Source organism: Corylus avellana, chromosome 3, assembly GCF_965113065.1.
Source record: "Corylus avellana chromosome 3, dhCorAvel1.hap1.2, whole genome shotgun sequence".
Classification (NCBI taxonomy): domain Eukaryota; kingdom Viridiplantae; phylum Streptophyta; class Magnoliopsida; order Fagales; family Betulaceae; genus Corylus; species Corylus avellana.
In genome coordinates this window covers 34574824-34594971 of record NC_142492.1, presented here as the reverse complement: position 1 = coordinate 34594971, position 20148 = coordinate 34574824, and the positions used below count along the sequence as shown (strand labels likewise).

At 35.2% G+C, this 20148-nt stretch overlaps 1 protein-coding gene and 1 pseudogene across 3 annotated transcripts; both read right to left on the bottom strand.

The window, feature by feature from the left end:
- Nucleotides 1-1368: 1368 nt before the first annotated feature.
- On the bottom strand, nt 1369-5992 carry LOC132173780 (pentatricopeptide repeat-containing protein At1g08070, chloroplastic). 3 transcript variants are annotated; one of them, XM_088514288.1, is made up of 3 exons: nt 2490-5992; nt 2231-2318; nt 1369-1546 (listed from the first exon to the last, which is right to left on the bottom strand). In XM_088514288.1, the coding sequence occupies exon 1, from the start codon at nt 5537-5539 to the stop codon at nt 3677-3679; it is 1863 nt and encodes a 620-aa protein (XP_088370414.1). In that variant the 5' UTR covers nt 5540-5992; the 3' UTR covers nt 1369-1546; nt 2231-2318; nt 2490-3676. The 3 variants fall into 3 exon arrangements, with proteins under 3 accessions (XP_088370414.1, XP_088370413.1, XP_088370412.1); XM_088514287.1 differs by having other exon boundaries at nt 1369-2318; nt 2490-3372; nt 3515-5992; XM_088514286.1 differs by having other exon boundaries at nt 1369-2318.
- Nucleotides 5993-7203: 1211 nt separating this feature from the next.
- On the bottom strand, nt 7204-18263 carry LOC132173779 (ABC transporter A family member 7-like; annotated as a pseudogene).
- Nucleotides 18264-20148: the final 1885 nt, after the last annotated feature.

Here is a 20148-nt window from a genome sequence, read left to right as displayed (position 1 = left end):
GTAACTATTAAAGTGAAGTTACTTACAAAAATAAAAAACGACATTAAAAGGAGAAAGAAAAAAAAAAAAAAAAAAACATATTTGCTACGACTTCGATTACTTTCTATAAAGAATGTATGTATACACAGTGGCGGAGAGAAGATGGGGCGACCTGGGGGCGGTCGCCCTTGGTAAAAAAAAATTAAAAAAAATTTTTTAAGTAATTTTTTGGCATAAATTGTTTACTGCCCCAGGTAAAAAAAAAAAAAAAAAAAAAAAAACCTCCTCCATCTGTTTCTGTTTCTTGGTTTCACATTAAAAAAAAAAAAGTCAAGAAATTTAATGTTTATTTATCAATATTTGGCATTTTCTTGTCATAATCCAAGTACCCAACCGAGTAAGTTGAGAGTAAAGCTTATAATTAAAGCCATTAACGCCTTGATTTGTCTTTGTTATAATTTAAGCTTTTTAATTGAGATATATCTCTCATTTTCATCATTTTGTTTATCTTATTCTAAAACAATATTGCTATTTTTTTTTTTTGTTTGGTGTGTTTTTTATACTTCGAGATTTTGTCAAGCATCAATGAGTTTCAGAAGATTATTGCCAATCTTAGATTTGTTCTTTTTATTAATTCATTTTAGGCTAATAGCTATCGGAATATGCTAATAATTTTATTATAATATCATTAGAGTATGAGAAGTAAACAATTATTAAAACAATACTTCGTAACAAAATGGAAGATGAATTTCTTGAAGATAATTTACTTGTCTACATTGAAAGGGAAATTGCTGAAAGCTTCGATTCAGATTTGATACTTGATGATTTTGTTTTTCTAAGACCGCATAGAATGCAATTTTAGGCACTTTGTATTTTGTATTTTCATTTACTTTTGTACTAGTGCCTACATGGTAACTAATATTATAATAAAAATACTTTTGTGATACATATATTGTGGTATAATTTTTTTTTTTATTGTATTTATCATATTATAATAAAAATATAATATATAAAGAAAAAAAAATTTTATCATTATATTTTATTATTTTATTGACGCCCCCGGTAGAATTAAGTCCTGTATCCGCCACTGTGTATACAAATATCTAAACAAAGTTCCCCAGGAGAAAAGGAGAATAGAAAAACAAATACACGATGAGATGGTAACAACAACATGATCAGATTCAGCTGCATGCAAATCCATAGAGGAAGCCTACTATCAATACCAATTCTGAGATCCAAGTAACATGAAATTATCGATGAACAAATCGGACGGTCACGACAACACGTTGAATGCCTGCGCCCCACGGGCAACCTTGATGAAAACATCCTCCAATGTGGTGTCAGCCAGACCCCATGCAAATACTATGAACCTGCTTTTTGCATTCTCCACTGCGTGGAATACATCAGCAATTCTGATCTCATGTTTAGGCAGCTCAAGCTTCTGAGCTCCAGATAGGAGGTATATCTTGTTAGCATTTGGGGAGAGATGCCTCACCATCTTCTCTACATCTTCCTCATGATCCGAAGATGTTGTCATTGAAAACACATAAGATCCTCCATATCTACCCTCCATATCTACCTATAAGCTATCGAACACCATTGGAATACAAAGTGTTACTGAAAAATCATCTACTTCAAATTTGGCTGAAATTGCTAAACCCTAGCTCAGAAGAAAATTTCAATCAACAAAATGTTATATGAAATTGATTTGGTACAGTGCAAATAGCTTTGGTTTGAAAATGACTCGTCAGACCCTTGAAGACACAACACTTACACCTCCATTCAATTAGAAAAAGATGAATAATGAAGACCTTATGCATTTTGTCAAGGAAAGTAAATATTGATTTTTTCACACTATTTTACTTCCCATTGTTTTGCATACAAAACAATATTCAGAAAGAAAAAAAACATATGTAGTTGTGTTTCATGTTCCTTTCTTTTGGGGGGTTGCTGCATCCCTATCCTTGTCCCTCGTTAAAACATAGAATTTTGTCCATTTATACAAATCATTGGAAAATACTCCACTAGGAAGAAAATTTTTATGGGGTTGCTGCATCCCAATCCCTGTCCCTCGTTAAAACTCAGAATTTTGTCCACTAAAATTTTTATGCACCATTCTTTTAACAAGAAAAGAGAAAGGGCACAAGAGATCTTGTGCAAGTGTTGGAGGATACAAATAAGATGAAGAGTACTTGAAATGGAGCCAGTAGCCAACATAACATGGAGGATATAATATTAAAGCTAAGATAACTCTTTAGGATTTCCTATGCATTGCAAGCTGCCATCTACAAAAATTCCTAATCGATCACACAAAACCTCTGCCTCTTCCATGGAATGTGCTGAAAATACAAAAACAATTTCTATCAGTAAATTAATGAGGTAAAAAGTGCCGTTATGCTGTTCTCTCATAAGAAAATGTGCAGAATTTAACTAGGATGGGACAATATACACCAAGTATATAATAGGTTACTTCTATCTATAGCACTGCAGTTAAGAGAGAGAGAGTTTACTGGTGAGAATGATTGCCCGGTCTTGCTTTGCGCACTTCACAACATTCCATAAATTGTTTTTTGAAGCTGGATCTAAGCCATTTCGAAGAAAAACTCATTATTCTGATCTCTTATATTCAACAAATCTATTGATGTTGCATGAATTATTATCACCTTTGAACTAAGATTATAAAAATCTCCTAGACAAATAAAAAGTGAAATCTATAAAAAGTTGAACACTCCGCGATCTCCATGATCAAACAATACAAAAATAAGTAGTTTCTTGGAAAGAGCTTATTTTTTTTTGGTGGGGGAGGGGGAAATTCGGACCATCCAATACATAAGTAGGTGCAGCGAGATGTTAGCCAAAATCTAACAGTTTCTGAGAAAACATCAGTCACATAAATATGAATATAGAACTGATTGCTTGCTTCTGAAGCATATTACTATAGAAGCAAACAGAGGGAAATAATCATTTCATACACTCAGTGGATTGACACGTCATATATTATCACATCCAATATCATGCTGTATATCATGTGATGGCTTAAGTAGGGAACAGGTCAAGTTTGTTGCTACATGCCAAATAAAATTTAAGTAGTAAAATAATATTTCACCAAACAATCAGGAATAGCTCAACCTTGGATGTGAAATAATGGGGTTCCAGTAAATAATTCTATACCAGCATGCAAGTTCTACCGTTGACATTTGCGAAAAACATAGATATAATATTAACAAACAAACAAAAATTTGCCCTAATTAGATGATGGAGTAATCCATTGCTTTCGATGCATTGTAAAATTTGTAGAAACCATCTAATCTGAAGCCACCACGCCAAATCAGCCCAAAATTAGATAAGGTGATTCTGCTTTGCAAATGAAGACTTGTTTCCATGAGGATGTTTCTACAATTTAGCCAAAAATTTGATAAGTTTGAATACTATTACAAATATGCCTTGAAAGGCCAGGCAACTGGAAAATTCCAGTCTGTTCAGTGCATTATTGCCATTTAAATCAAGATACAACATAAGAAAGAAAACAGGTTACCGTAACTTTTCCCGGACATCTTTTCTTTTGTTTGGACCACAAGCAAGAGAGAAGGATCTCCAAGCCCAAGCTGAGATTTAAACTGAGGTCTGTGGTACTAAGCTCCACCATACTTCTCCAACTGTGTTAGCAGGCATTTACTGGTTTCTACTATGAACATCATCAAAATTCTAAGTCAGAATTTAAATTATAACTTGCCGAAGTCAACTGCATTGCCAGCCCATCAACAATGTGATAAACTTCATTAGATCTAGCATGGGATGTGTCGCAAACTAAAAACTTATGCACTTTATTATCCATTTCTATCCAACTACACCCAGTGGTTTTCTGCACTCTGTTAATTTTCATCAAATTCCGCACCCTCAAGGATTCTTGCCATCTGCCTGCACTTGCATATATGTTCGAAAGAAGGACATAGTTCCCAGAGTTCTCAGGCTCGAGCTCTAGTAACTTCTTGACTGAGAGCTCTGCAAGCTCTGCATTTGAATGGATTCTAGAAGCACTGAGTAAGGTGCCCCATATCACAACATTAGGCTCCACTTCCATTATACATATGAACTCATGGGCCTCTTTCAGTCTCCCAGATCTACAAAAGAGGTCAACAATACAAGCATAATGTTCTATAGTTGGTGTAATATCATAATCCAATTTCATGCTTCTGAAAAACTCAAGCCCCAATTCAATAAGGCCTGCATGGGTGCAAGCAGTCAATACCCCCACAAATGTTATATCATCTGGTATAACTCTCATTTCTTTCATTTTCTCATAAAGATTAATCGCATCCTCAGCAAAACCATTGGCTGCTAGACCAGCAATCAATGAATTCCAACTAACAACATCTTTGTGAGGCATCTTATTGAATATTTGACGAGCTTTACTAATATTCCCGCACTTGGAGTACATATCCAATAGTGCAGAGGCCACATAAACATTGAAGATAAAACCTCGACTCTCTACATAGTTACCAATGCGCTCACCAGCTCCCACTGAGCCCAATTGAGAGCAAGCAGATAGAACACTTACAAGTGCAACATCATTAGGTTCAATTGGTTCATTTTTCATGCGTTCAAAGAGCTCCAAGGCCTCACTCGGTTTCCCATTTTGGGCATAACCAGCAATCATGGCACTCCATGTAACAACATCTCTTCTGTCCATGCAGTCAAACTCAAGACGTGCATCGTCAATAGCCCCACATTTCACATACATTTCCAACAATGCAGTAGATGCTATCATATTCAAATGAAAATTGTTCTCGTCAATAAACTTTTTAACTCTCAACCCCGTTTCCAAATCCCTAAGCTTCGCACATATAGAGAGCACAGTGGTTACACTGATTTCATTGGGGCTACATTCCTCAGCCCGCATCCTCTCAAAAATACTCAAACCCTCATGATAATACCCATTGTTTGCATAGCAAGAAATCATAGAATTCCACGAAACAACAGTTCTCTCGGACATCTCATCAAACAGCCGCCGTGCTGCTATAACATCACCAGACTTGGAATACCCGGAAATCAAACAATTATAACAGATCGGATCCTTCATAAAAATCCCATCAAAAACTTTCTTTGCTGATTCTATATCACACGTTTTAGCATAAAAATCCATCAAAGGAGTCTGAACAAAAACATCCGAACTGAACCCACGTTTTACGACCAATGAATGAATTTCTTTCGCTAATTCAACAGCCAACAAAGAAGTGCACGACTTCATAACGGGTGCAACTGTGGAACCTACCACCCGGGTGCCACTACCATGCATCAAAACAAACACTTCTAAAGCGTTTTTGTTCAATGAAAGCTTGGAGTATGTTGAAATAAGGGAATTATAAAGAACCTGATTTGGGTGAGGAATCTTATCAAACACGTTGCGAGCATAGACAACAATAGACGAACGAAGTAAACTCTTAACGAAATCTGTAGTAAGAGTAGGATAATTTATGACAATCAGGGCGTGAACCTGCTTGATTTGTTTTATGTGCAGGGTCGAGTGAAGTAGATTTAACAATTGGCGTTCCATTTCCATATATTTGGGTACGAATGTTATTGCATCTATGTGTACTCAAGGGCCTTGAACAAAAAAGAGTAGCAGCATTTATCAAGAGCAGAACGAAGGGTTTGGCATATGCCTCTTGGCTCTTGGGCTATAGGCTATTGGAAGCTAGCCGTTAAGAGTGGCGGGAATTACTATAAAGTAAAGAGAAGAGTACTCGTACCCCTCAACTACCATCCCTCTCCATGTTCCTCGCACTATTCATCGAGTTAACATCCTCTACTGCTAAAATTTGTCATACGTCAGGTCATCCAAAAATAGAGGAGCAATTGTTGAAGAAAATTTTGTGGGAAATCCGAAACAGAGTAGTTGGGAAAAGAAGGTTCCAAAAAATAAGGAGAACCTTGTGTTTTGCCCTTTGTAGAATCTTTCTGCAGAAGTGCTTTGCTGATCTGGCTGTGGTTGTGGCCCGCTTGTTTTGTGTTGTTTTTTTTTTTCTGATAGTCTTATGGGATATGGTCTCTGTGAGGCTTTGCTTTTAGGCCTTTTGTAGGGTCTGTTTTTAGTGATACTTTGGGTTTGGGGATTTGATTTGTTGGTTTTAGTGGTTTCTTTTTCTGCAGTTTGTTTCTGGTTTAGTTTGGTTTGTTAGCCTTGTGAGGTTGTGCTAGCTGGTGGCTTGTAATTGGTGCTTTGGTGTTTTTGGTTTTGAGCTTTTAATGAAGTTGCTTATTCATCTAACAAAAAAAAAAAAAAAAAAATTGTCATTCGATTAAGAGAGGTGGTTTAATGGCCCAGAAAAAAAAATTTTAAGTAGTTAAGACATGTATTAAGATGTGGGTTCAAATTTTTACAACGGATATCCCTGCGATCTCTCTCAAATCGTGTTATCACAAATTGGCAAGATTATCCCAAATTGAAAAATACACCTTGGTGAGATAATTGTGGTTACTCTTTAACAAGACCGGATTTGCAATGTCACATCTGTAAAATAAAATAAGAGTAACTTCAAATATCCCACAATGTTGACGTAACAATTCTATCTAACCCTTGAATCAATTCTTAAAAAAAAAAAAAAAAAAATTGATCTAATAAATTGAATCCTAAGAATCAATCTAATAAATTGCCAAGCCCTTCATATTTTTTTGGGTAAAGTCCACTTAACTCCCTTAAACTACCACCCCAATGACAATCTACAACCTAAACTATCAATTGCGACAATTTACCCCCCAACCTATCAAAACAATGACAATGTACCCCTAATTTTAACAAAATGACAAAATTACCCTTACTAAAATAAAAACAAAAATACTATAATTTATTTATTTTTTTAAAATTTTAAGGGTATTTTTGTCTTATTAAAAATTTTATAGTAGTAATTTCGTCATTTTGCTAGCATTGGAGGGTACATTGTCATTGTTTTAGTAGTTTGGGGGGTAAATTGTCGCAATTGATAGTTTGAAAAATAGATTGTCATTGGGCTGGTAGTTTGAGAGGGTTAAGTGGACTTTACCCTATTTTTTTAAAAATAAAATGTGATTCTCACATGCTTTAAGAATACATGTCACTTTATTATACTCATTTGTAGAAATTAGCTACAAATCAGTTCTTAGCTAATAGAGTGAAATTACTTACTAAAATAAAAAATGACATTAAAAGGACTATATATATATATTTGCCTTTAAAAATGATACGACTTTGATTACTTTCTATAAAGAATGTATGTGTACAAATATCTAAAAAAAGTTCCCCAGGAGAAAAGGAAAATAGAAAAACATATACACGATGAGATGGTAACAACAACATGATCAGATTCAGCTGCATGCCAATCCATAGAGGAAGCCTACTATCAATACCAATTCTGAGATCCAAGTAACATGAAATTATCGATGAACAAATCGGACGGTCACGAGAACACGTTGAATGTTTGCGCCCCACGGGCAACCTTGATGAAAACATCCTCCAATGTGGTGTCAGCCAGACCCCATGCAAATACTATGAACCTGCTTTTTGCATTCTCCACTGCATGGAATACATCAGCAATTCTGATCTCATGTTTAGGCAGCTCAAACTTCTGGGTTCCAGAGAGGAGGTATATCTTGTTAGCATTTGGGGAGAGATTCCTCACCATCTTCTCTACATCTTCCTCATGATCCGAAGATGTTGTCATTGTAAACACATAAGATCCTCCATATCTACCTATAAGCTATCAAACACCATTGGAATACCAAGTGTTACTGAAAAATCACCTACTTCAAATTTGGCTGAAATTGCTACAATCTAGCTCTCAAGAAAATTTCAACTGTAAGTCAACAAAATGTTGTATGAAATTGCTTTAGTACAGTGCAAATAGCTTTGGTTTGAAAAAATGAAGACACACCCCTTTCACCTTCATTCAATTAGAAAAAGATGAATAATGAAGACCTTATGCATTTTGTCAAGAAAAGTAGATACTAATTTTTTCACACAATTTTACTTCCCATTGTTATGCATACAAAACAATATTCAGAAAAACAAACATATGTAGTTGTGTTTCATGTTCCTTTCTTTAGGGGGGTTGCTGCATCCCTATCCTTGTCCCTCGTTAAAACATAGAATTTTGTCCATCTACACAAATCATTGGAAAATACTCCACTAAGAATCGTTTGATGGGAAAAAAAAAAAGAAGAAGAAAAAAAAGCAATGCATAGAGCACGCCTGCAGGGAAGGAGGTGCACAAGATATAACCATGGTGTGCATTTGTTGGAGGATATAAATAAGATGAAGAGTACTTGAAATGGAGCCAACATAATATGGAGGATATAATATTAAAGTTAAGATACCTCTTTAGGATTTCCTACGCACTGCAAGCTGCCATCTACAAAAATTCCTAATCGATCACACAAAACCTCTGCCTCTTCCATGGAATGTGCTGAAAATACAAAAAACAATTTCTATCAGTAAATTAATGAGGTGCTGTTATGCTGTTCTCTCATAAGAAAATGTGCAGAATTTAACTAGGATGGGACAATATACACCCAGTATATAATAGGTTACTTCTATCTATAGCACCTGCAGTTAAGAGTTTCTGGTGATTCAAATTCTACAAGTACATACACACACACACACACACACAGTTCACTGGTGAGAATTATTGCCCGGTCTTGCTTTGCGCGCTTCACAACATTCCATAAATTGTTTCTTGAAGCTGGATCTAAGCCAGTACTGGGCTCATCCATATAAACAACCTTGAAAATTCCAAGAATTAGACCACAAGTAGAAGAACAGAGCTTCCCTATCCTAAACATTTCTCATATGGTGAAGTAGATTGATCAGAGATGAAACTTACTTTGGGATCACCAATCAATGAAATAGCAACACTAAGCCTCCTCTTCATACCTCCACTATATTTCCCAGCTTGTCTATCAGCAACCCCTCCGTTAAGAAGGTTGACACTCCTTAGAGATTCTTCCACTGCCTGCAGCAACAAAATGGCAGTAGAAAATAGGAAGTCAAGAGTTCTGCAAAAAGGGCTACAAAACTTAAGGGTTGCTCATGCTGCTCCTTAATGAACTTTTTAAGGATAATAATCGAAACTACAACTTATAAACTAGTTTCAATGATGATTTGTCAAATCAAATATTTATTTCTTGATTTTATAAAAACAAAAAACTACAAGGGCATGCTAAATTTTCTTTGTGAGTTTCAATCGCTCTCAAATGCTAATGAACCCTCTCATGACAATATTGAATCAAACAAGACGTCTACTTACTCGTGTTAAGGCAGAACCTTTGACGTTCTTCAGTCTTCCATAAAATAGTAAGTGCTCCCTTCCTGTTAGAGTTTCCCAGAGCAGGCTAAAATTGCCAAAGAAAAAATATATTAGGAATTTTACTTTTAAAGAGAGAGAGAGAGAGGACAAAAAAGAAAGAGAGTTGCTTTCTTGAAGAGGAGAAAACTAGCTTACTCATGTTGTGGGCATACACCCATATTGGTATAGATTCCCTCCATATGAGTCTCTATATCCAGACCGTCAACATATGCTGTTCCAGAGGATGGCTTTGTAAGACCGATCATCTGTTAATGGACACATGTGGACTATTGAATAACTCAGAAATTGCATGAGGAAATGTGTTACTAATATGGCAAGAAAATATGCCAAAACATGAAGATTAAATTAACCCCATTTAACAAACCTTCACAGTGAAGGCTGCAAGGATGTCATAGAGAAGTAAAAATAAGGCAAGGGCAACCAATTAAAGATCACTACTCATTTATTAAAATAAGCGACCAAATGACCAAATCACCACTAATCATTTAAACATTTGATGGATAGGATGAAATGAACGGCATGCTTAAAAACAAAAAATTTCAAAGCATTTTCCTATGAAACTTTGATGATCCCACTTATAAGAAAACATGAGACTTTTTGAGAATTGTGTATATAATTTGAAGAGCAAAAGAGCATTTTGTACAGACCATACTAATAAAAGTAGTCTTGCCAGCACCGTTGGGGCCAAGCATACCAAAACACTCCCCTCGAGGCAAGGCAAGAGATAAACCTCTCACTGCAAATTTTGCTGGGTTTCCATCCTTTCCTGGATACACTTTTTTGAGGTTGTCAACGATGATGGCATGACTCGAGTTTGGTTCGAGTAGCAGCTGGTTGACCTTCTCCCTCTACAGAAACAAAAAAAAGTGAAAATCATTAATATTGTGTAGTTAAGCCCACCCCAATTTGAGAAACATTAAAATCATAACTTGGAAGACATAAGAGAGGTAACCATCTCATAAATTTACCGATAAAGTAGAAAGATATAATCCAACTCACAAGTCCCGCCTAGAAAGTTCTTATTTAATCAACGCTTTATATGGTAATCTTCCTTTCAATCACAATGATTTAAATCTTGAAGAAAAGACAAGCATCCAATAAAACATGTAACAACCCCGCTGAGGCCAGCGGATAGACCAGCATTTCAGGCTATGCACTGAGGGCTTATAAATTCCCATCAGAACTATATCAATAAATGAAGACTAAGTGTATAATTTAGGGAAAAAAAATCACTTCTTGACTGACATCGGATTTATCTATCTGAAGAAAAACTTTAGATCCCTGCTGTTGCAAACTAGACGTCCAAAAAGATGGACGTTTCTTTCGAAAGCTTTGCAAGAAAAATAGACGACTTTTTCCACTTCCTGATGACACAACTTGGCCTATATAATATGCAACAAAAAGAAAAATCACCACCAACCACTCAACAACCATGATAATCAAGACCTCTTTCATCCCATTCATGTTATTACTCAAGTCTCCCCACCGCATTCCATGAGTATCCAAATAGTTTCCTGTAACGGAAGCTTCTGTAAACTCATATAACCCACGATATAGAGAGAAACCAGGATATAACTCCATCACAATGATCCACCCTCCTACAATGAAAAATAAGTTTCACAATGAGTAGACAAGATAGAAAAAAAAAATAGTCACAAGAAAGCATCAAATACTGGCTTTTAAGGTGCTAACAGGCTGACAAATAGATATTACAACCAACATTTGGTCAGTGGCTTACAGGAAACTACTACAATTGTTTGGATGATCATATCCTCCACTCCTTTAGATAAATCTGAGAGAATTATTATAGAAATAATAATTGTGACATGGCAAAAATCCCAGCAATAGATCTTGTTACCTTGCATGCCAAGCTTATCTTCATTACTTGCTCATTTTTTGGGAACAAAAAAAAAGTGGCTCCGTATTTTTATTTTCTTTTTCCTTTTTTATTGGGTAAGAGAAGAAAAATGTGCTTCTCTTCATCTTGACAGAAATGGTGAAAAGAGCTATCTCCTCAGCTGTGCTCATTTACAAATGGACTACACCATACCAAAAAAACCATCCTAAATTTTCCTCATCTTGGAGTGGCATAGGTTTTAACCAGTTATTCCAACTCCACCCAATTCCTATAGTTGTCATTTTATCACATAACTTGTCAGGGTAACAATTAAGAATTTATCCTTTTGGGGTTTAAGTAAAAAGGACTAGGAGGAAAGACCTATTGCAAATCAGCAGGACAATGGCAGTGAAGCCTTTCAAAAAATGTGGCACATATTTAACCTTTTTTTTTTATCATTGAATGTAACAGGGACCATGCTCTGGCAACACATACTTGTGTTGGCCAGTATCACCCTGCCTTGGATTGATTATGCTTTGAGAGGGCAGGGTCAGCATGGAACCCTGCTGAAAAGCTTGTTTGACACCATCCATTTCCCTCAAGTCTAAATAAAATCGACACTGCTTGGGGATGACTAAACAGGCTTTCCTATTTTTGCATAGAATTGAGTTTAGCTTCGTTGAAAAGCCACCCAATCGAAAAATAATCCCATCCAAACATAGTTCTTGTTGAATCTTATAAAAATAAAGTACGTCTGAAAACCCTCATTACCAACATGACAGATAATCGATTTAAAAATCTACCACTTACTCGGGAACGATGTATCATGAATAAAGAATTGGAAAAGAAAGCCTCCTAAAAGCCCAGTTCCAAAGATGCATACGTAGCCAATAACTGTTATCATAAATATTCAATCGTGACATGCATGTTAGCTCACAATCCTCTACAGAAAAGTAAAATTTCACCCAATATCAAAAATAAAATCAAGTAGCTACGGCCAAACCTGCAGCAGTCTTAATATTTGAAAACATTGCAGCCACAGGAAAGGCCAACGAAATTTGCAAGTTTATAAAGATGAAATAAAACACAAATTGGAGGCTGTAGTCATTCATTGTGAAGAATTTTAAACCTGCAGCAAAGTGAACTGCATTAAAGAACTTGAACCAGGATCAAAACAAGATGTAGTTAACTGGATGTATTAGGTAGATTACCTATGACTGACCCAAATATCACAAAAGATAGCATGTAGATCAAAGATAATAGAAGAAAATAAGCATAAGAAACCATCCAGTAAGGCCCATCACCAAGCCCATGCATTTTCATCATTATTCTCAATTTCTGTTGTTTCTCATAAACCAATGATGTCAAAATGACCTACATCAAAAAGCAGAGTGATTAGCAAAAAGATAACTCATAAGAATAATAAAAATGTATAATATTCCTACTATACAACAATCTTGTTAGATTTTTAGTGTTGACAAAGTCAATGTCAAAACAAGATTTGGTTGTATGTTTTAGTCTATGGTTAAGTTGGTGAAAAAGTTGATCCAAAACATGTTTATTCAAGTTTGTGTATGTTGTCAATATTGACCAGTTGGACTAAAGTGGTCAAAACTTTTGATTCTGAGCTCCGATTATAGCAAACTTAGTGGCGTTGGAAAGCTGACTCAAAATTCTACAACTTTGTATGTCATGAAAATTTTCCAATTCCAATTTTTATTGGGTCAAAACGGGCTGTGAAGTAAACACATAAATTTTGGACAACATGGCTCGATTGCAAACTCGTCCAAACAAGTTTGCAGACGAACTTTCCACAGAATGCCACATCTGAAATCTCTTCTAGACAAGCTGTAGATGATATTTTGGCACAATAGCTCATTTGCAACGGATTTTCAATCTCGTACGAGCGAGCAACAGAAATCTGCATTTTTTTGGTTAACCGACTTTATGATTTTAGGGTTACTTTCTCAAGTCTATTTAAGGACTTTTGGAGCACGGATTTTGGTGGGAAAATGGAGGAAATATTTCAAGAGAAAAAATAGACTTTTCTTCTTGTGCTAAGAGAGAAAGTTTAGGTTTTTATGCTTTCAATTGCTCCTCTCTTAGAGTCTTTGTTGTAAACCACAACCATTTGTCAATAAAAATTGAAGCCTATCGGACTTCCGGTAAAGGAGATCAAGTAGAAGAATTTTCCAGACGTTTTGGGGGCTATTACAGTAGAAGTCAAGTGGGACGCTTGTCTTATGCAAGAGAGTCTCAACTTCAAAGGTTTTGTAATTGCGAACTTTTTGTGATCCTTATTCTTCTATAGTGGAATGATTCTCTGAGTTGGCTACCCCATAGTGGTTTTACCTTTGAGGTGCTCAAGGGGTTTCCATTTCGTCACAAAAATCCTTGTGTTGATTTTGTGGTGATTATTATTTTGTGGTTTGGCATTATTTCACTGCTGCAGAATTTTTATTCTTTAAATTGCTCCATATTTGAGTTTGGTTATGGTTGTTAATTTTTAAATTCTGCATTTTATTGTGAACACCTATTCAACCCCCCTTCTAGGTGTTAGTGGAGTCTTAACTATTATTTTTCAAATCTGATATTATACATAATCATTGAACTTGGCTATCGGAACACTTAAAAATTCAGCTAGCAATCATTTTCCCCCAAATGGATTAACACAATTGCGGCCATCACACACCTCTGATCCTAGGGTACAAGGAAGTCATACAATTAAACCATAATAGAGGTATGTCTACAATACAAAGAAGTTGATATAGAAGTCAACCTTCAAGAAAATTATGACACATTTAAGAAATGAAACTTAAATGAATCTTGTGTTCCCAACAAACTAAAGAATTGACTGACCAAACTCGAGCCATGTCATTTGAAGAGAGTTGGAGACATCACCCATTTGTAAACATTTTTTATTGCATACATCAAGTTTTTCTTTCTGCAAACAAAGATAAATTGTACTTTCATTTCACTTCTTCTAAGCTTTTTAATGTGAAAATTAATTAGGCATCTCTAACATGCCATGATTAGAAAGTCCAAATAATGGTTTAATACTCAACAAAAAAGACATCACAAAAGTTTCTTAAAATTTCTTAAGCATTTGTCAGATCATGAGGAATTATGATTAGTTGAAAAAAAAAAATTATATAGCTATTTGTAAATGTTTACTCATGCAACCAAACAGATTATCAACTGGGAAATAGGTGTCATAATTTTTACAAAATTTGCAACAATCCTAAGACAAATGAAGAACATTTGACATACTTACAGGGAATAGTTGTAGAACGACCCATGTAAAGAAGAGTGTACCAAGAAGAGAGGACAAATCCAGCCTGATTTTTGTTTCAGGTTTGGGCATTTCTTTGAGAAACTCAAATATCATTTTTGTACCAGGCCCTTGCGAAAACTGAAGGTAGGCATTGGATGCCTGTAAATGTATGGATTGTAAATGTTCAGTGGTTGTCATAGTTTGTCATTTGATGCAGCTAACTTACAAGTTACCAACAAAGTCACTTGATGCAGATAAGTAGATAAATGTACAACATTCAAAATCCTGAAAGGCATGGAAAAGTATTTGAACACATCTCCCCCCCCCCCCCCCCCCCCCCCCCTCCCACACACACACACACACCAAAAAAAAAAAAAAAAAAAGCTTATTGATGCTGAAAATAAACATATCTTAACTTTTAATTAACCCCCATCTTTTATGGGATTACATAAACCAAGATCCAAGATACATCAGGTAATGGACATATTTAAGAATGGAACAGAAAACTCCCTAACAAAGGCGTCAAACAATCATGAAACTACCATTATACTTCATTTTGAAGCCCAATTGTAATGGCAGTGATACCCTTAGGGCCAATCTTCAGATGATATTACCAAACAAACTCCAGAAAAGAGCCAAAATAAGCCACTCAAATGGTTCAAGAAAGCCAGACATCCAAGTAGGCTTGGCAGCCCATTCGGTGGACAATATATGGTATGTCTTAGCATGAACCCAGTCAAGAGTGCAGCTCAAAAACAATTGGCTGAAAACAGCCCAAAACAACTATTGCAAACAAGATAGTTCCCATTTGGAGATACATTTGGATACACGTTCCCTTATAGGAGTTATCTCTGACAGGAAGATGACTACCTCCCCCTAATTGTAAAAAGGTGAGACATATTCCATTTGTTACTAAAAAAGCATGCAATTAGTCAACTATAGGGAAATCCATAATTGAACTCAAAAAGGAGCTCCCATTTTTTGCCTTGTCAATGTTCCTACACTTCTGAATGCTAAGCAAAAGCTACCTTCTTAAACTAAGTGTTTACTCAAAGATGCTAACAGCATGAGAACCGTTACTTCTCATTGCATCAGAGGACCAATATGATACGTCACTTTGAAATGGCACCCGAGCAAAGTTTTCATTTAATAGCCAACCTAGATGGAACAAAATATGTAATCTCCCTTTGGATAAAATCTAAATAAAAAGGAAAGAGAATACATGAAGGCATGTATATGGAAGTGGAACAAACTGCACCAGAATGCTTGAAATTCGGACTATAAACTTGTAGAAATGAGATAGGAGACTGGGTTTGGCAAGCAGAAGTCTAGGATGGATGCCCATTAAGCAGTCAATCTTTTTATCCCCTTGATTTGTAACTAACAAGGAGGCCATTCTTTAGTATCTGCAGATTTTATTGTTCAACAACCATTCACACAAGATACAAATGTGAAATGCCATGCACAAAGTTTCTACAAGTAAAGCCAAGCATGTGAAAAATCAATATGTATATAGTTACTCGTATGAAAGGAGGAAAACCCAAACAAGTTTACAAGTTCTATGTATTTACCAGATTCACCGAACGTGGAACGCGTGCCAATGCAATTGGTGTTCAGCCTGTGTCATTCTTATAGGTTGAATTGTACCATATGTTCACATTAAAACTGTTCCCATTTGAGTTTAAGAAATCATAAGCTGTGAAAAAATAAAGCCATAAGTATTGTTCCCTACATGATACTCTACTGCAACCACATCAAAATATTCAGTCAAAGATGTCAAGTAGACCAACCTGCAATGATTTCATTAATCTTCCTCTCCAAATTCCCTTTTCGGTAACCTTTATATAGCTCATCATTAATCTCAGAAGAACTATTGCGCCACAAATGTAAACCTTGGATGCAACTGACCACTAGATTCAAGGAAAAAATGAATGACTAAAAGTTATCTTCGATTACAATATCAATTAAAGTGCTAAAGAATAAAAGGAGATGCAGACTTTGTACACGGAAGTATACAGAGGTAAGCCCAAATTCATTTTGCCTATTCCCATCATAAGTAACAGTTTCTATCTTTGATGACGAGCATGACAAACTACAATGGTTTCCAAGAAGGAATGTATGATAATTATCTATTTCCATCACAGATTGCCTTTTTTTTTTTGATAAATAACAAAGCTTGAATCAAGGAAGGTTGTTTGCTAACTTGAATGAAATAAAGATATTAAACTTCTATATGTGCACACATACACACAAGTGCCACACAATCTTGTTTCTCCATTGTATTCATGCCCCATATGCTCAAGAATTAATGTGTCAGCAAGAACTTTCAATAAAGAACGTGCACCTTAGATTTTCTGGAGAGAAACAAGAATTTATTGAGGAATTAAAAATGCAAGGGGATGTATACCTTCTTGCAAAAGCTCAGTGGATGATATTGATAGCCGAACAGAAACAGAAAATGTAGAGTTTGATGAGCACTGGCTTTGCACATTATAGATGGGTTCACCCGAAACAAAAACAGGACCAAGAAAATTGTCTGTATGAGGATATGAAGCCGAGCCCTGAAACATTTTGAAAACGACAATTAACAGCATACCTGGAAACAATTACCAAGAAAAAGAAAGCAACACAATAATACTAGATGACAATCTTGCTCATAACGAAGCCAGTGAAAAGCAAAGAAGACTAGTGAAACAGCTTACCGAAACATTAGTGGCTATATTGTCAACTATGTCAGAGGCATTCAGAGTGAAAGAACTCGTGATCATATTTCCAGCCAAAACTAAATATATGAAGATTAAGGTCTACAAACAAAATATTGATAACCCCAGTAATGAGAAAACCAAAATTAAAATGTTAACACACAGAAGAGAGAGAGAGAGATACTTTCTCCAAGAGACTGATTATTCCCAGTGAAAAGGAAAGTAACTGGACAGGACCCTGAACTTCTGCATGACTCATTTGGCAAGTCTGTAAATGGAATAAAATCAGTTCTCACGGCACGATATTCAGGAGCTGGAATTTGTAACAGAGGAGGCCATTCTGGAGGGTTATGAATAGAACAAGTTCCTGCTTGGTCCAAATCTGAGTATTCAAACCCACAAACTTTCTCACATTGTCCATCTCCCCTTGTATCAATACAAGCACAGCCACAAGTATTTGAAGCCTTATCCAATTGACTATTGACAAATTCTTGAAGGAAAACAAGCAATAAACAAAGGATTAAAGGGAAAGCGATGAGCCGAATATTTGCCTTCATATTTCGTCTCTGCAAAAAAGAAAATTTTGAAAGTGATAACAAAAATATTATCACTAAGAAAATGTTCTCAATATGAAGCTGTTTAGTGTAAACTATAAAAGCCCACTGAGAAGCACACAAACATATGGACAGTTGAGCTGTTGTTGCTTTCTAATAATAAATATAACCAAAATAAATAAGTTAAACAAATCGAAGCCCATGCATTTTAGAAACCCAATAAAAAAAAAAAATCGGTTAAGAAATAAGCAAGCCGATTTATTCAATAAAATACTTCCATTTGAAAGACAACCATCAAAGGGAACAATATATCCACCAAAATAAACCGATATCCATGTAATCAAAATAGAACCCACAAAGCAAAACAACCAAAAGATAATTAACAAACGAGATAGAAAGAGAGAAACAAGCATAGAATCACCACCCAGAATTATCAACCATTTTCATCTCTCTCCAGAAACTTAGAACTACTCCCAGAACTCGGAGAAAGAAGAGGGATACCTGGTAGATGGCGTTCTTTCTGAGCAGAGCATTAGCCTGGGTCCAGAAGCTGGCAGGACCAGGTGATGGGTCCACCATTGAAGCCGAAGCAAAGAACTTTCGCGCTACAGAGAAATTCGACCGTTACAAACTTCCCTCTCTTGTAACGGAAATTCAAAATCCCCGCCAAAGATTGATTATAAGCTCTTTAAGATTTTATTTTATTTTTATTTTTAAGTGAAGATCTTCGAGATTGTTGGTTTTTTTTCTTTCTCTTTCGCTCTGCACGTGAACTTTGAGCGTTTAAACTCTCCGGAATTTGAAGCGTGTATATATGCGTTTCGTCGCACAGAGTGACACAGGAAACCACCGGATTTAATCCTAAATGACCAAGTCATCCCCAGTCTTTGAATTATTTGCAGAAATGGTTTTGGATTCGGCTCTACCCTTTTTTTTTAAAAAAAAGAAAAATTACAACAGTCAATCAGAAAGGAGTAATGGCTGCACATAGTCTCACTTTCTCACTCTTTGACACGTGGCATTCATTTTCACCATTAGATTTTGGACAAATTATTATTAAATTTTGATTTAATAGTAAGAGTGGAGCCGCCTAAGAGTGCGTAGAGTGTGAGTAAAACAATGAAAACGTGTACATGGGCTGGGCTATATTGAGCATAAAAGTTGGCACTTCTGTTAACTTTCCAATCATATGAAGATAAGCATGATGGTGAAAGAGTAAATCCAAAAATTCAACTTTTATATAACTCATAAACAATTGGGGTTGTAGAAGGCCCATAAACTATTGGATTTACGTGCCTTTTTTAATAAAAGTTGATCAAATAGTTTAGAAGCACTCCACATCAGTCTAATTGTACCAGAGTTGTATAAAAGTTGAGTTTGTTGCATTGTTCATGGTAAATAAGGGAAATGCTTAGGCATACATAAAAACATCAAAACAAAATCACATGGTAGTTCACGTCTCATCAAAATGCGATAAGTATCATATGGACTGCCACGTGAAAATCTACATTTTAGTGATTGATGTATGTTGATTTCCACATTATTTTATAAGGAATTTGTAGTAAAAATTACTATAGCCCTAGCAACGCTCATGATGTTAACACGTTAAATAAAATATTAAATTTTACAAAAAAAATATAAAAATATGTGGTCAGATTATTACCTGTCATAATAGAGTAAATCAACGAATATGGTCTGTCTATTGGTCTAAGATGACTCAATGTCGTAATAGCGAAGATTCGCATTTAAGATAAACTACTGCTAATCACTCATGCTGAGCAAGTACAATACTTTCTATAAAATTTAGACAATCCTCTATCCACACTAAAGCTACCTCATGCAAAATCGATGATGATGATTGATGATTGATGATTGATGACTATTACCATGGCAAAAAACTACATAATTACCTGAAAATTACTCCTTATTAATTATCACATCATATATTGCAAATATTTAAATGCTCAAAATCCGGTATATTTGGAAAAGATTCACAAAAAGGCTGTCATCCATGAATAGAGCATCAAAGTCTAATTATGTAAATTATAATTGTCATCATCTCATATAATCTATTGTTTTAGTCGATATAAGCATAAATTGATGTGAGGATGACCTATTATTTAAAAACTACTTAAAAAAAAAAAAAAACACATCATTTTTTGTTTTATCTTTTGATAATAACATTAAAGGAGAATTATGTCTTGAAATAGTAGATCAATTGGCTGGGACAATGCCTTATGAAGTAGATAAGTGAAAATGTAAAAAAGATAAATAAAAAAAATCAAACGCTTATATAAGCGTTTTAAAAATCATGTTTTCATTAATTACATTTTGAAATCATCAAACCAAACCACGTGTTTTGAAATTTGAAACCATTAAACCAAACAAACATTAATCTTGACAACAAGTCTATTTTTTTTATAAAAAAAAAAAAAATAGAAAAACTTATAAAAAATAATTAATT